The sequence below is a fragment of the Felis catus genome, chromosome B3, assembly GCF_018350175.1.
Source record: "Felis catus isolate Fca126 chromosome B3, F.catus_Fca126_mat1.0, whole genome shotgun sequence".
NCBI lineage: Eukaryota > Metazoa > Chordata > Mammalia > Carnivora > Felidae > Felis > Felis catus.
The window spans coordinates 3,833,322-3,848,798 of record NC_058373.1 but is presented as its reverse complement, the minus strand read 5'-3'; the positions used below and the strand labels follow the sequence as shown (position 1 = coordinate 3,848,798).

The 15,477-nt window shown below is 40.7% G+C and overlaps 2 protein-coding genes across 2 annotated transcripts in view; one reads left to right on the top strand and one right to left on the bottom strand.

Moving 5' to 3' along the window:
• The window catches only part of TM6SF1 (transmembrane 6 superfamily member 1), a 57,376-nt gene extending 52,397 nt beyond the window's left edge, over positions 1-4,979 (top strand). Inside the window, exon 10 of the mRNA XM_023254846.2 lies at positions 4,250-4,979. Coding sequence (XP_023110614.2) covers positions 4,250-4,417 — 168 coding nt within the window. The 3' untranslated portion in view covers positions 4,418-4,979. The remainder of the gene's footprint in view (positions 1-4,249) is intronic.
• HDGFL3 (HDGF like 3) overlaps positions 1-15,477 on the bottom strand; it is a 72,724-nt gene that overhangs the window by 21,689 nt on the left and 35,558 nt on the right. Inside the window, exon 2 of the mRNA XM_023254853.2 lies at positions 3,057-3,133. Within this exon, the coding sequence (XP_023110621.1) occupies positions 3,057-3,133 (77 nt within the window). The remainder of the gene's footprint in view (positions 1-3,056; positions 3,134-15,477) is intronic.

Genomic DNA, 15,477 nt, shown 5'->3' with positions numbered 1-15,477 from the left:
TCCAGACATAATTTTGCAGGTCACTGGACATTTTAATCAAAGGATGTCAGCGTCTTGCTTGACAAACTGAACAGGAGAAAGAAACGGACTTTGTCGATATTCCTTTTAGAGAAATGTGTCCTGCATTGTTAGACCGTGGCTTTGGACTTTTCTCCGGCCTCTGACGCCACGTACAGGAGCTAACTGCGGGCTAAGCTGCCCGAGGTTCGCGTCAGCTACTGATGCTCGCCAGGGCCTGCCTGTATTTCTGTGCTGCCACGGGAGGCAGGGTTAATATGCAACTGGCCACGCCAGCTGTTGCCAGAAAGAAGAACCCCGAATGAACTGTTCTGAAACAACTACTTATTTGTTGATACACAATGTTTTTTCCTAGAATATAGACAGATAATTCCACAAATCAAATCTCCTCCCAACTGGTTAACTTTCCTGCATGTTTTACAAACCTTAAAGGGTAGGCCAGAAAACAAAATTGTTCAAAGTTCCATGCTCTAAGGATGTTATTTTTTTTTTTTTTCTCCTGGCCAAGGCAGTCTTGAAAATTGTCCAGACTAAAACTACTGGGGTTAAGTTATACGGAACAGAAGAATTTGGGGGTCCAATTACCTAACTGTCTGGGCGTTAGAATAAATTCCAGGCCATGTTCTGAGGAAAATTCTAGTCTGCTTAGGGGTGCCTGGCTGGCCTGCACACAGCTTTCTTGTGAAGTTCCTCACCTTTATTTCATTTAGTGAATTTTATTCATCCAACAGCTATTATTTTAAGCACTTCCCACTGGCCAGGCGCTGTGCTAAGCACCGTGTCTACAGGAGCGAGCAACACCCACGTGTACTCTGCCTCCACAGACGGGCTGAACATTAGGTACTTGCCAGGGCGTATAATCTCAGGTTCAGGGACACCCGATCCCTAATGAATGCTCTGCTGAAACAAAGTCCTGGCAGGTTTTTTTGAAGTTAGTTTTCCTCTAAATGTTTCGAAACCTACCTCTGTACAATCTAACCAGTAAAAAAAGAACATATGGACTATATTGTATCGCTCCTTGGTAGAACTACTTTTACTGAACAGAGCCTCGGAAGGATGCCGTTGACTTAGATTAGTAATGCGTTAAGAATCGGTTCCGGGAAACCCTTCACACTGTTCACTGGGATGACTGTTGCCCTCACCAGCTGCACACCAGGTGGTAAGCTCTTTATTTATAGTGCTTTAAAGAATGCCCAGAAAGTGTTTACTAAGAGAAGTGACCACACAATGTTAGTAAATGGTTGATTTGTCCTATATAACGAAGAGGAATAATCTTGTTTCTTAAATCCTGCCAGGTCCAGAAATACAATCAAATCATTTGGAAACAGGTCTCAGAGAAAAAGCAAAGTAATGGTATAGATGCAAAATGGAGAAAGGAATGAGGCGAATGTAAAAATACGTAGCACGAAGCCCTCTGCGCTTATTATAGATAAAACATTTACTTCTAAGCTTTCTAGCAACCTCTCTAAGGAGGAAATCATGGTAAGCTGGATATTGCACAATGACTACTAGATAAAAACAAAAAAAGGATAAAACTAACTTCTTGAAAGAAACGCAACTATTTCTCACACGAAGACAAGAAATAAATACGTCTTAAGGGCCCGCTCTCCCCTGGCTAGCTCTCTTTCGAGGCGAGCATGGACAAGGTACCAGAGTGGCAGAGGCAGCAAGCTAAGAAAAAGTTCCCGCCTGGCCCTACTGCATTCAAGTGAACACAAGCACAAGGGATGACCCTGAATTTGGAGATTTGTAAGATTTCATGACAGGTATTCTTTTTTAGAAAACATTTTTTAAGTTTTATTTATTTATTTTGACAGAGACAGAGCAAGCAGGGGAGGGGCAGAGAGAGGCAGAGAGAGAGAGAGAGAGAGAGAGAGACAGAGACAGAGACAGAGACAGAGACAGAGAGATCCCAAGCAGGCTCTACACTGGCAGCGCAGAGCTAGACAGGGGGCTCGAACCCATGAACTGTGAGATCATGACCTGAGCCGAAACCAAGAGTCAGATGCTCAACCAACTGAGCCACCCGGGTGCCCCTCATGACAGTTTTTAGCTTCCTCCACACATACAATCCCTATTCCACTTGTGTCCTTGTGTGACGGACCACACACGTTTTTAGTGTGTCGAGACTGACCATCATCTCCTGGTATCTAGTAACCAGCTTCCTTCTTTCAATGATTAATTATTCCTTCCAATTTTCTTCCCTATTACAGTTGCCTAAGCTAGACACTATGCTTCCCATTTCCCGATGGCAACACATGGTCACAGGACCAGGTTTTTGCCACAGCTGTGCGTGCAAGTGTAAGTGACATATGCAACTTCCTTGTCACTTCCTTACACACAAGTGTCCTGTTCTTCATGTTTTCTAACCACCCTCCACTCCCCTCTACCTGGAAGATGTACAGGTGCTGCTGAGCCAGTTTTCATTTGTTTTTAAATAGCAGACGAGGCAACACCCCAGGCGATGGCAGGACAAAGTGACAGAAGGAACCTGGGTCCCCAGAGCAGAGCAGTCTACATACCCGGAGCTACCTGCCTACCTCTGGATTGTTTCAAAGCAAAGAAAGAAATTTCTGCTATCTAAGACGCTGTATTTTCAGCTCCGTTTATCCAGCAGTTTAGTCTGTACTCTAACCAACACAATTTAAAAACCTTATTAAGTTGGTATGTTTGCTTCAGGGTTCAACAAATTGAAAGGGCCTGAGAGAACCTAAGTTTGTTGTATGAAATATGAATGAAGGAAGTCTCTCCAGAAGGGAAATATACAAGAGCAACAAAAGAAATTACTGGGAGTGGGAAGGAGACCACCCAAGGACTTACAGGTGTCCTAAAGGAGATTCTGGGTAATGTCCAACATTTACACAGAAATAACATTCGTAAGTAAAATGAATGAAAAATCTTCACATTAAGAAAAATACATTATTAAGCTTGCCGATTTTATATAATTGTGCTCATTTTAATAAGACCAGGTATAAACAACGTAGCCTCGTAGAGCCAAATTAGAGGTGCTGAAATTTCAGGTTGTTTTGTTGACTTACGTTTCATGGGTGCCAAAAAAGAAGATAGGATATTTGTTTGCTGGAGGCTTCACAGCTCCCTCTGGGAGTTCATCAATCTGTTAAAAATAAATTTAGTTTTTAAACATTCAGTTAAATCATGTAAAATAGCATAAACAAAATATTGTTCTGATAATTTTTTTGCTAATTTCAAAATAAAATTATTCTAATCAAAATCCCAATAATTGTTCTTCTTTTGAACCTTATAAGTGATTCTAAAGTTCGTATTTGGCCCACCACATGGACAGTAACACTGTAAATTGATTATAACCATTATGGTAATACATCACCAGGAGCCCAAACTACTCATTTCTTCTGACTCAACAGCATTACTTCTGGGAATCTGTCCTAGCAAAATAGTTAAAAAGAATAACAACAACAACAAACAAAAAGATGGCACTTTTTGGAGAGGACGGTGAATTTACACACACGCACACACCACACCTAGAAACATACATGCTGTAAGGCAGAGAATTATTATGGAAAATTAACTCAGTGAAATATTATACAGTCATTAACAATTACCATCTCTTTCCTGGACTATTCCAAGTCTCTCTCCACTCGTTTAAGCTGGAATTACATTTAAAATGCACATTTGATTATCTCACATCCCTGCTTCAAATCCTTCTATGGTTTCACATTGCTTAAAGCATCCTTAACTGTGCACATGAAACCTTTGGAACTTTAAAAAAATGATACTTAGGGTGCCTGGGTGGCTGAGTTGGTTAAGTGTCTGACTTTGGCTCAGGTCATGATCTCACAGTTCGTGGGTCCGAGCCCCATGTCGAGCTTTGTGCTGACAGCTTAGGGTCTTGGAGCCTGCTTCGGATTCTGTGTCTCCCTCTCTCTCTCCCCTCCCCCACCCGCACTCTGTCTCTCTCTCAAAAATAAACAAACATAAAAAAAGAATAATGTTACTTTAGTCCCCCCCCCCCCAGACCTACTGATTCTTGGGTACGGTTAAGGTTGAGAACCTCTAATAAGATAAAGTCCAAATTCTTTAGGCTATTATATAGTTACATATTCATAATTCCTTACAATGTTTCAAGAAACGGAAACTTGCAAATCTCCATCTGCAGCCCCAACCTTTCCTTTGAATTCCCATAATTCTGACAGGATTATGTTGAACTGCAGGCATGAAATTACCAATGTCTACAAACCATTTCTATTTCCAGGTCCCACAAGCAGCTCAAACTAAAGAAAAGGCTACAAAGAGGAAAGGCACACTGGAGTTCAGAGAGCAAGAGACCAGGCCTGATACCCCATGTCTGGAAGAGATCTGCGGGCCTCCTTCACTCACATGTGGCAGCAGCCTGGGGGTCATCCCACAAGTTCGTCTCTGAACTGAACGAACCATGTGTCAGAGCAGACACTCTGTGTACTGGGGAAAGATGAACTTTGAGTCTAGAACTCGTAAAGTCCTGCTTCTGATTTTAAACTGTGCCATCGAGGGCATCATTTCCTCTCCTGGGGCCTTGACTTTCACATCTGTAAAATGGGATGGTTGCACTTGGTGACCTCTGGGTCTCCTTCAATCTTGAAATCCCATGGCTTGTCTAAAACTGAACTAATTTCCCTTGAATCTAGTTTTGTTTTCTAACTTAACTATTGGTATAGTCTGTTACCAGGAAAGAAACCTTAATCTTTTTATTATTTCCTCAAGCCCCATATTCAGTTTTTTACCAAATACTCCCAATTCAGCTCCAGGAATGTCTCTCAAATTGATCACTATTTCCATTAGCAAGTGTTGTTCCCTAAACAAGTTCTCATGATCTTTTAACAAGGCCATTACAGGTCTTTCAAAGTACCTCCTTGTCTCCAGGCTTTCCTGTTACATTCAATACGACCCTCCAAAGACAATTTAAAATGAATAATTTCATTTGAATAAATTCACTAAACGTTCAATAATGTGTGTCTGTGTGCGTATATACGGTAAAAAACACGACATAAAATTTTCCATCTTAACCATTTTCAAATATACAGTTCAGTAGTGTTAACGATATTCACACCGTTGTGAAACAGATCGCCAGAAAATGAGTAACTGTACTTTAAGTGGACCAAGGATGGAACTTAAAATGGAAATGCATGGTGACCAGGTGACAAAACACTGTCACGTCATGTTGGGTTTTTTTTTTCACACTTAGAAAAAAACTGCAAGTAAACAGTTTAAAAAGAACTCTTTTAAAACTTTCTGTCAATACAGCTTTTGGATGAACTTTTTCTTTGCTATAATGTTACATGAGTAACATCTATTGCAGAGGCTGCACAGCGACGGCCCTCAGGCCATCTCTGGCCTGAAGATATATTTTGTTTGGCTCGAACGGTGTTTTGTTTTTGTTTTGTTTTTTTCCCAACTGAATTAGTTACCAACACTTTAAAACAGGAAGATTCACATTAAAATCCAGAACAGCTTGTGTGAAAAAAAAATTACAGATAGGGATGAGCAAGCATTCCTACAAGGTAAAGATTAGCCAAGATGTTCAACAGATGCCACCTTGAGACCAAGTATGTTACACTCCCGCCACACTCTAGAGAGTGTCAATGCCTGCGTTCCTCATTCATACCTTTTAGCCGGCCCCTTTGGAGTACTTGAATGTGGCCCCTGTAATAAATATTGTCAACGATCTAGTAACTGGCCTGACAACCATGTTGGTTCCCCTATAAAGGTGTTAAGTAGGTTGACTTGTATTGAGTCTTGTTTTTTTTTTTCTGCCTGTTCATTTTTGAGAGGGAGCGCAAGAGAGTGTGCACACAAGCGGGGGAAGGGGAGGGAGCTAGAATCTCCAGCAGGATCCACGCTGTCAGTCAGCCCAGAGTCCCACGGGGGGCTCGAGCTCATGACCCTGATATCATGACCTGAGCCAAAACCAAGATAGAACACAACCGACTGAGTCACCCAGGTGCCCCGAGGGTCTTGTTTTTAACTTTTTTGAAAATCATACTTTGGCATTTTTGGAATAACAAGTTGTTCAAGTAGATACACCTTCCTGAACCAATTAAAAAGTGCACCTCCCAGGCACTGTTTTTTGGCTCCTACTGTGAATACCAAGTGGCAACAGAATTTTACTTTCAGTTTCTGTTTTGTTTTGTTTTACTGTTTGTTTTCCTGACTTTGTATTTTTACTTTTGTTCCCAGTTCTCAGCTACGTTTGTTAGGATTCTGGTTTGCACACAGCCAATGTGTTATTCCCCAGTACAGGACGAGGGTGACCTACTGTCTTTCGGGTGTGACGTGGCAAAGAATCTGGTATGTTAGTCTTTTAGTCTGCAGAATGTCTTGCTTCCTTTGGACAGAAGAAGAGTCCTTTTGAGACCGAGATCAGTGAATGAGTGTATTTTATGTTACCTTTAACCTGTAGCTGAAGTTTCAGACCTGAAGCCAGAAGCTCTGTGTGTTCGTACTTGACAGAGTGTTTACTCCTCCTGTGATTTTGAAACATTTTTCTACTTCTGGAAAGGGTCTTAACAAATTGGGTATAATTTTCTTAAAAGATCTGTTTCTATTGGTTTACAGATAGTAATATGACTTATAAAAATATAAAGGAACATAAGAATCCTCAGGAATTAAAACAGTGAATGTACAATACTTTCAATATGGTAGCCTTTTTGTTAATGTTCTTTATTGATTTGTCTGCTTTGCTCATTGCAGAGACACTCAGGGGATGTCAGTTAGAAACCAAGCCTGTAATCCCTTGAAGTTCATAAATCCACAGCCCTATGGACTGGGGGCAGGAGGGAGGCAACCTCATATTTCCTAGAAAACGTGTCCTCAGAGTTTCATCCCTGCACCATCACCATCAGCCGTTACATGGGGACTCATCAGAAATACTAGTTCTGAGTCCAGAATTCTGACCAATTGACTTAGATACTTTGGGAGTTAAACCCAAGAGTCAATGTTTTAAGAAACCTCCAGCTGATTCTGAAATACATTATAAGACATTCCCCCTCTTGCTGTGGTTCCTGTGGATGGACTGCCTTCATTTCTTGTGCTTACCAGGAGTCTCATTATGTCTGCAGGATTTTTGCAATGTGATTGCAAAAATGTACCAATGCATGATTGCTTTCTTAATGCTTTAAAATGTACAAAATAGTAAAATTCCTATTTTTTATTAAAGGAATACCACATTATATTAAATGTGGTGGCCTTCTAAGAAAAAAAAAATCCTTCTCACGGAAACTGACAGGTCAGAGGCAGTTATACATAAAAAACCATGGGGCGCCTGGGTGGCTCAGTCAGTTAAGCATCCGACTTTGGCTCAGGTCGTGATCTCATGGCTTGTGAGTTTGAGCCCCACATCAGGCTCTGTGCTAACAGCCTTGAGTCTGGAGCCTGCTTCAGATTCTGTGTCTCCCTGTCTCTCTGCCCCTTCCCTGCTCACGTTCTGTCTCTCTCTCAAAAATAAACAGAAACATTAAAAACAAAACAAAACAAAAACAAACCAAATTTAGGGGTGCCTGGGTGGCTCAGTTGTTTAAGTGTCCAACTCTTGATTCTGGCTCAGGTCATGATCTCGTGGCTGTGAGATCAGGCCCTGCATCGGGCTCCCTGCTGGGCACAGAGCCTGCTTAAGATTCTCTCTCCCTCTCCCCAGCTCTCTCTCTCAAAAAAAAAAAAAAAAAAAATCCAAATTTAAGCAATCAAAGTGAATCCTTGAACAAATCAGACTGGTTGATAATTCTGTTGTAAAAACAATTCTGCCTGAATTTAATCCTTATAGAATGTAATATAAGTATATGTTTTATTTTTTAAGTAAAATTTGGGTTTGTTTCCTCATGAAGACACTAATTACACTGGGACTTCTTAAACAGGTCTACTGATAAGCTAATGTTGCTTCCATATAATGTTAATGGTTAAGGAAAATATAAATATAAACGAATTATATTTCTGACAAACATTTCTAAACCAACAGCTATTATATTCTGTGGTATATTAGATTAAACATAATTTCCAATACTTAAAGATGCTGGGCTAGTATTAAATTGAATTAAAGGATAATCTTTGCATCCTTGAATAATTTCCACATAGAACAGAATACTGAAGCACTGGGAGCCGTGTGTGGTTTTGTGTCATATACAAATAGGGATTACAAGTAGGGATTAAGTCTGCTACTCTAAGATCTAAGACACAGGAAGGAAATGTGCATTATGATTGTCCATGAGCTTTGATCGTTTGCTAAAACACTTGTATGGGACAGTAATTCCTCAGGTATCTGGCTCTCTGCAAAACAGATGTCACTCTGGGTAAATTATAATTAATATGGAGATTGAGACTCTACAGAGAACAACACTGGCACAGAAGTATAACCAGGTAGGTGAGGTAACAGGAGGTGTTTTCGTTTACTAATGGGAAAAGATTAATTTTGTACTTGAACTCAAGTATTTAGGTTGTTCCCACATGTGGGAGAAGATTAAGGACAAGGCCCAGATGAATGCTGAAAGTTATAGGTTTGTGGAAAGGGAAATTTACTTGCCTGGGACTGTGTAACTGCAAGTGGTCTAAAAGTTTATGCAATGAAATATTAAAATGTTGCCAAAGTTGGATGTTTGGTTTTTATCAACTGAATTATAACTGACATACAATATCCTGTTAGTTTCATGTGTACATCACAGCCATTCAACATTTTTATACATTATAAGATGGTCCCCACGGTGAGTGGTCGTCATCTGTCATCATATGAAGTGACCATGACATTGGCGACTGTATTCCCTATGCTGCACTCTACATCCTGTGACTGTCACCAAGTTTGTGCCTCTCAATCCTCCTCACCTACTTTGCCTGTCCCATCTCCAACTCCTGCCTGTTCTCGTAGCCAACAGTTCCCTATATCTATGCGTCTGTTTGGTTCATTTTACAAGTTTCCGGTTTTGTGTTTTTTAGGTCCCACATACAAGTGAAATCATACAGTATTTGCCTTTCTCTGACTTACTTCACTTATAATAATACCCTCTAGACCCAGCCGTGTTATCACAAATGGCAAGGTTTCATCCTTTTTTCTTAGGTAATATTCCACTGTATACAGATCCCACATCCTCTTTATCCATTCATCTATCGATGAACACTTGGGTTACTTCCATATCTTGGTTATTATAAATAATGCTGTAATATATAGGGGTGCATATATCTCTCCAAATCGGCATTTTCATTTTCTTTGGATAAATACCCAGAAGTGGAACTGCCTGTTTGCATAGTATTTCTAATTTTTTGAGGAAACTCCTTACTGTTTTCCATAGAGACTGCACCAGTACGTGCTCAGAACAGGGTGTGAGTGTTCCCCTTCTTCCACATCCTTGCCCACACTTGTTATTTTTTGTCTTTTTGGTACAGCTGGCTCAGTTTTGATTATTTATTCCTAAGATTAAAAAGGGTGAGCTTACAAATCCATCAAGGTCAGATATTTATTAATACAATACCAAAATTTGGTTTTCTCTGTTAAAATAACAAATTGGTCTTGGAGTATCCTGTCTGTTCCTAACAAGACGTGGTAAAAAAGGTTATTCCCTAGCCTCAGAATAATCTGCCATACTTCATTAGAATAACTCCCAAGACTTTGTGCTGTCATATCCTTAAATTTGTTTTTGAACAAACAAAAGTTCCTTGCTGAATGAAGAGTTTTGGTCCTTAAAAAAAGTGGGCTACCATCTTCTATGTGATTTTGAAACACTGTATTATTACTTTAAGCCATTATTCGTTATTCTCAGATATCTAAGTTCCTCTCCTAATCAAGTGGTCACATCTCTGAGAAGTCTCATGACGTTGCTGAGATTGAAGTGTTCACTGGGAAACAAATTCTTTTGGCTCCGACTGTGGTAGGAGATCAGAAGCTCAGTATTGCCAGTGCTCTGAATGATTCGAATAATCCAACCACATCGTTCTGTGGGGACCCCACGCTCTCAATGCTACAAAGCCCACCTCTCTCGGCCCCCTGGCTGTCCACTCTGTTCCTCAATGCAAACCCCAAGTGGCTCTGGGTGGCATGTGGTATCACCTCTTCCTCTGGGCCACACGGGTGTCAGTTTATGTAACTAATAAGCGGGGGTCTATCTCATCTGTCCAGTGTTGAGTGTCGAGCCATTCCCATAACCACTCCCTCTCAACAACAGGGCGAATAGAGGATGAAAACACAGACAGGCACCAACATCGGGGGAATCTGATCGGAATACTGGGGGTCAGGGGTCCCACGTGGTGGCAGCTTCATGGTTTCACTGCAGTCCACCTGGTGGTTGGGGGTGAGGAGGAGTGGAGGGTGAGAAGTGCTGAGAGCCAGAGGGTAGGCACAGACACCCAACCAAGCGCCCTCCTTCGGCAATGCCCTTGCTCTTAGAAATGCTCATGGCCCATTCCCGTACTTTGTTCAAATCTCTGCTCAGGTAGTACCTCATCAGAGAGCCTTCCCTTACAACCCAATTAAAAATAGCACCTCTCCCCCTGTCCTCCTCTGTTCCCTTATTCTGCTTTATTTTTATTCTTAGCACTTTCCTGACACCGAGTATTTTGTTGGCCTCTTCACATTAGAATATAATGTCTGTGCTGGGGAAACCTGCGTCTTCACCACAGTAGCCCTACTGCCTAAAGCAGTGCCCGACACGCGGCAGGTGCATAACAGATATCCCTCGAGTTCCAAGGTTTCCTTACTGACTTAGGACCTGAAGAAGCCTACACTTGCTCATGGAGGAAATCAGTGACCTCAACTACGACACGGAAGACAAAGTACATCATGGAATGCTTTTGATAACAGATTACTAAGGAAAATTATTTCAAGGTTATGGTATAAAGGAGTCTCAACGCTTAAGAAAAAAAAATGTGACAGGCAAACTTGTCTATTCGACTATGCCAACAAGAACAATTTGGGGGGCTAGGAGCACCTGGGTGGCTCAATTGGTTGAGCATCTGACTCTTAGTTTTGGCTCAGGTCATGATCTCTTGGTTTCGTGAGTTGGAACCTCATGTCAGGCTCTGTTCTGTCAGCACAGAACCTGCCTGGCATTCTCTCTCTCTCTCTCCCTCTCTCTGCCTCTCCCCTGCTCATGCGTGCTTTCTCTCTCTCTCAAAATAATAAACTTAAAAAAAAATACAGAAACGGGGTGCCTGGGTGACTTAGTCAGTTAAGCATCTGACTCAAAAAATTAAAAAAAAAAAGATAATAAAAAAATTTAAAAAAGGAAGATTTGGGGGGCTAGCTGAAAAGAACAGGGAGAGAAAAAAAGACTATTTGGGGTATAAAAGTGTATAAAGTGAAGTTAAATTACACAGGAAAAAAAAAGCTTGCATGATGATGTTACAAAAATGGCTTTAGATAGAGAGGTCTACAAATGAGTCAACAAATTTACTGCAGGCTAAGAAAAGGGAAGCACATCATGAAACAAGGAAATGTGCACAAGATAAAGGGGAAAGAATTTTCTAAATGTGACTATATTTGGCTTAATAAATAGGTTACTCATCAACTTAATATTTGAAAATGACACTTTGTTAAAAGAACCACAAACACAACTATATGGACATAGCTTCCAAAATAACAATTTGAAAAATCTGTAGGGGCTCTTGGGTGGCTCGGTCTGTTGGGTGTCTGGCTTTTGGTTGCAGCTCCAGTCACAATCTCACAGTTCATGAGCTTGAGCCCCGCGTCATATCCCGTGCTGACGGTGCAGAGCCTGCTAGGAATTCTTGCACTCTTCACTCCTCCCCTTCTTGTCTCGCTCATTCTCTCTCAAAATAAATACACAGGGGCGCCTGGATGGCTCAGTCGTTTAAACGTCCGACTTCAGCTCAGATCATGATCTCGCGGTTCGTGAGTTCAAGTCCCGCGTCAGGCTCTGTGCTGATGGCTCAGAGCCTGGAGCCTGTTTCAGATTCTGTGTCTTCTCTGACCCTCCCCCGTTCACGCTCTGTCTCTCTCTGTCTCAAAAATAAATAAACGTTAAAAAAATTTTTTTTTAAATAAAAAAAAATACACAAACTTAAAAAAAAAAAAGAATGAAAAATCTCTAGGAAATCGGTCCCCAATATCTTTAAATACATAAAAATCATCACCTATTACTTGATAGAGCTATTTCATAAAGACATTTTGTCTTCCACGTGATTAAACTTTCAGAACCTTGACAGTTTTATCTTTAAAAGAATTATAAATAGTTCTGAGAAGATACACTTAGAACGCAGTGTTTTTATTTGTGATGGGCTCTCTGTAGGGGACAGGCCAGATGACTTCTTGAGGGCCCTCATTAGTGTTTTCTGTTATGGCTTCTGGAGAAGGAGCACGTGTGGGCAGTCATCCACCCTCTGCCCTCACAGGGCACCTTAGGGAGAGCCAGTCTCTGACAAGGGGAGAAGCTCAGGTTGAAGGGTAAAAAGCGAGGGATTTGGTTTGTGACTGTCATGGAAGATCTCCAGTTAAACGTCCACGTCCTCTTTTTTCAATTTCAGAAATCATGTTTACAAAAAACTTTTTTTAATGTTTATATTTATTTTTGAGATAGAGAGAGCATGAGCAGGGGAGGGGCCGAGAGTGAGACACAGAATCCGAAGCGGGCTCCAGGCCCTGAGCTGTCAGCACAGAGACCGACACGGGGCTCGAACTCCTCAACCGCGAGATCATGACCTGGGCCGAAGTGGGCCGCTCAACCGACTGAGCCACCCAGGCACCCCCAGAAATCATGTTTTAAATGGAAATGCCTAAAATTCTGGCATGTTCCCTCAACTCTCCTTTAGTCCCCATGGTCTTCTAAGCAACTGTCCCCACAGCTTCAATTTTGAAGAGGTACAAAATACACTTGCTTTTAGGGTTTATTTTCACTTTTCACGAGAAGTTGATACATCATATACCCATATAACTAACCTAATCAAGTATATAACATTTAAGTCATCTCAGAAAGTTCCTTCATCCTCCCTACCAGTTACTTCCCACCCACCACAGGCAACCACTATCCTGATTTACGTCCCCATAGATCAGCTCTGCTGGTTCCTGAATTCAAAATTAAAAAGGTAAGAAGTCTGGGTATTGGCTTCTATTGCTCAGTCTTTTTGAAATGAATTGAATTCATATTCTAGAAGTAGTTCAGTCTTACACATGGCCAAGTAATATTCCACTGCACCCATTCTCCTACAGATGTACTGATGGACATTTGTTCTTGTTGTTTTTGGACATTTGTATTGTTTCCAGTTTTGGTTACCATGAATAAAACTGCTATAAATATTCTTGCTTTTTTTTTTTTTTTTTGATCTATGGTTTTACTTCTCTTGGATAATCCCAGGAACAGGATTACAGGGTAACAGCACAGGTAAATGTTTAACCTTAAATGTAAGAAACTACCAGACTATTTTCCGAAGTGGTTATCATATCATTTTACATTCCCTCACACAACATAAGAGAGCTCAGATGTTCTACATCCTAGCCATCGTTGGTACGGCCAGCCTTTCTAGGAGGTATGAAGGGGTATCTACTGTGATTGTCTTTTAACATACGAAACTGTCACATCCTCTCTGCACGGACTCAAGAGACATGAAAGCACATGTCCACAGAAAGATCTATACAAAGATGCACACAGAGCTTTATTCATAGTAGCCCAAGTGTGAAAACAGCCCCGGTGCTCATCAGCATGAGAGCGGCTGAGCGGGCTGTGTGTGGTGTATTCAAGGTTCACACAAGGGAATACTATCCAACAACGGGAAGGAATGAAGTTCTAGTCAGACAACAACATGGACTAATCTCAGAAACATGCTAAATGACAGAATCTCACATAAAAGAGTAATACTGGGATACTCTATGATTCCATTTATATGAAGTTCTAGAAAAGGAAAAGCTAATTTACAGTGAAAAGATGTCTAAACAGTGGTAACTTCTGGGGGAAGGTGGGTGTGGTGAGTGAATGGGAAGACGCGAAGATGCAGGAGAAAATTTTCTGGGGTGGTGGTAATATTTCATATATCGATGCGGGTTGTGTTACACAGATGTATATGTTTGTTAGAACTCATCCTGTGAGACACAAGATTTATGCATTCACTGTATGCAAACTTTACCTCAACAATGTAAATAAATTTTAAATTCTAGTTAAGTATACATATGCTGAAGTGCTTAGGATGAAATAACATATGCAAATTAACTTAAAATACACGAGAAATAAGATGGATGGATGGATGGATGGATGGATGGATGGATGGATGGAGAGAGACTGTTGGAAGGACAGAAGTGTGGTAAACAAACCCAGCAAAATGTTAATTGTAGGGTCCCAGAAGTGGGTATATGGGATTCACTTTACATTCCAGCTTCTTCTGTATGTTTCAAAATTTTCATAATAACATTTTGGTAAAAATAGTACGGGAAGGGAGGGAATATGAGGGTAATATAACAAGTTGGTTACATCCTTGTCTCTTAAGCTAGAAAGTCAGTGGACTGTGTCTAGTCAATAAGTGAAGAGGAGACAGGAGACTTGTATTCCGCTGTAAGTAAAAGTTTTTTGTTAAAACTATGTACGTACTTTAGCTAAAAACAATTCAGAAAGAATTTTTAAAACCACCAAACTGCCAATTACAGAGATCGTACCAGTCACACTTCCACCAATAATATGTGAGTTTCTATATCCCCGTAACTTCACTATTCATGGGTATTAGCAATATACATATATATATTTTTTTCTTAATTTGCTATGTGAAAAATGATGTTTTGTTTTAATTTGCACTTTTTTTTAACGTTTATTTATTTTTGAGACAGAGAGAGACACAGCATGAACGGGGGAGGGGCAGAGAGAGAGGGAGACACAGAACCGGAAGTAGGCTCCAGGCTCTGAGCCATCAGCCCAGAGCCTGACGCGGGGCTCGAACTCGCGCACCGCGAGATCGTGACCTGAGCTGAAGTCGGACGCTTAACCGACTGAACCACCCAGGCGCCCCTGCACTTCTTAATTAGAGATGATGTTGGACATCTTTTCATACATACTATATTTTCTACACACTGCTTTTTCACGCCCAGTACTCATTTTTCCACTGGGTTATGGGCTTTTGTTATCGATCTACAAAAGCTCATTTTGTCTATATCTCTCTATATGTCTCATCTCTTTTTCTATCATATGCTACAAATGTTTTCACCCATTTGTCATTTGTCTTAATTTCATTTGCAATGGCTTTTTGGCCAGGAGAAATTTCTTCATTTTTATATCACAAGAGCTATTCATCTTTTTCTTTGTGGCTTATGGTTTTGTATCTTGCTTTTAAAGTACTTTCCTATTCTAAGACTACAAAAAAATTTTCTCCTGTTTTCCCTTGTTATTACTTTTGCGGTTTTAATGAATTATTTTCTTAAGCTAGAAATGTGCTTAACAGTGAGTGTAGGGAAACCAGCACCCACACACACGATTACATAAATGAAATGTAAATTGCTACAAACATTTAAGAAGCGGATATGATCGCATACAT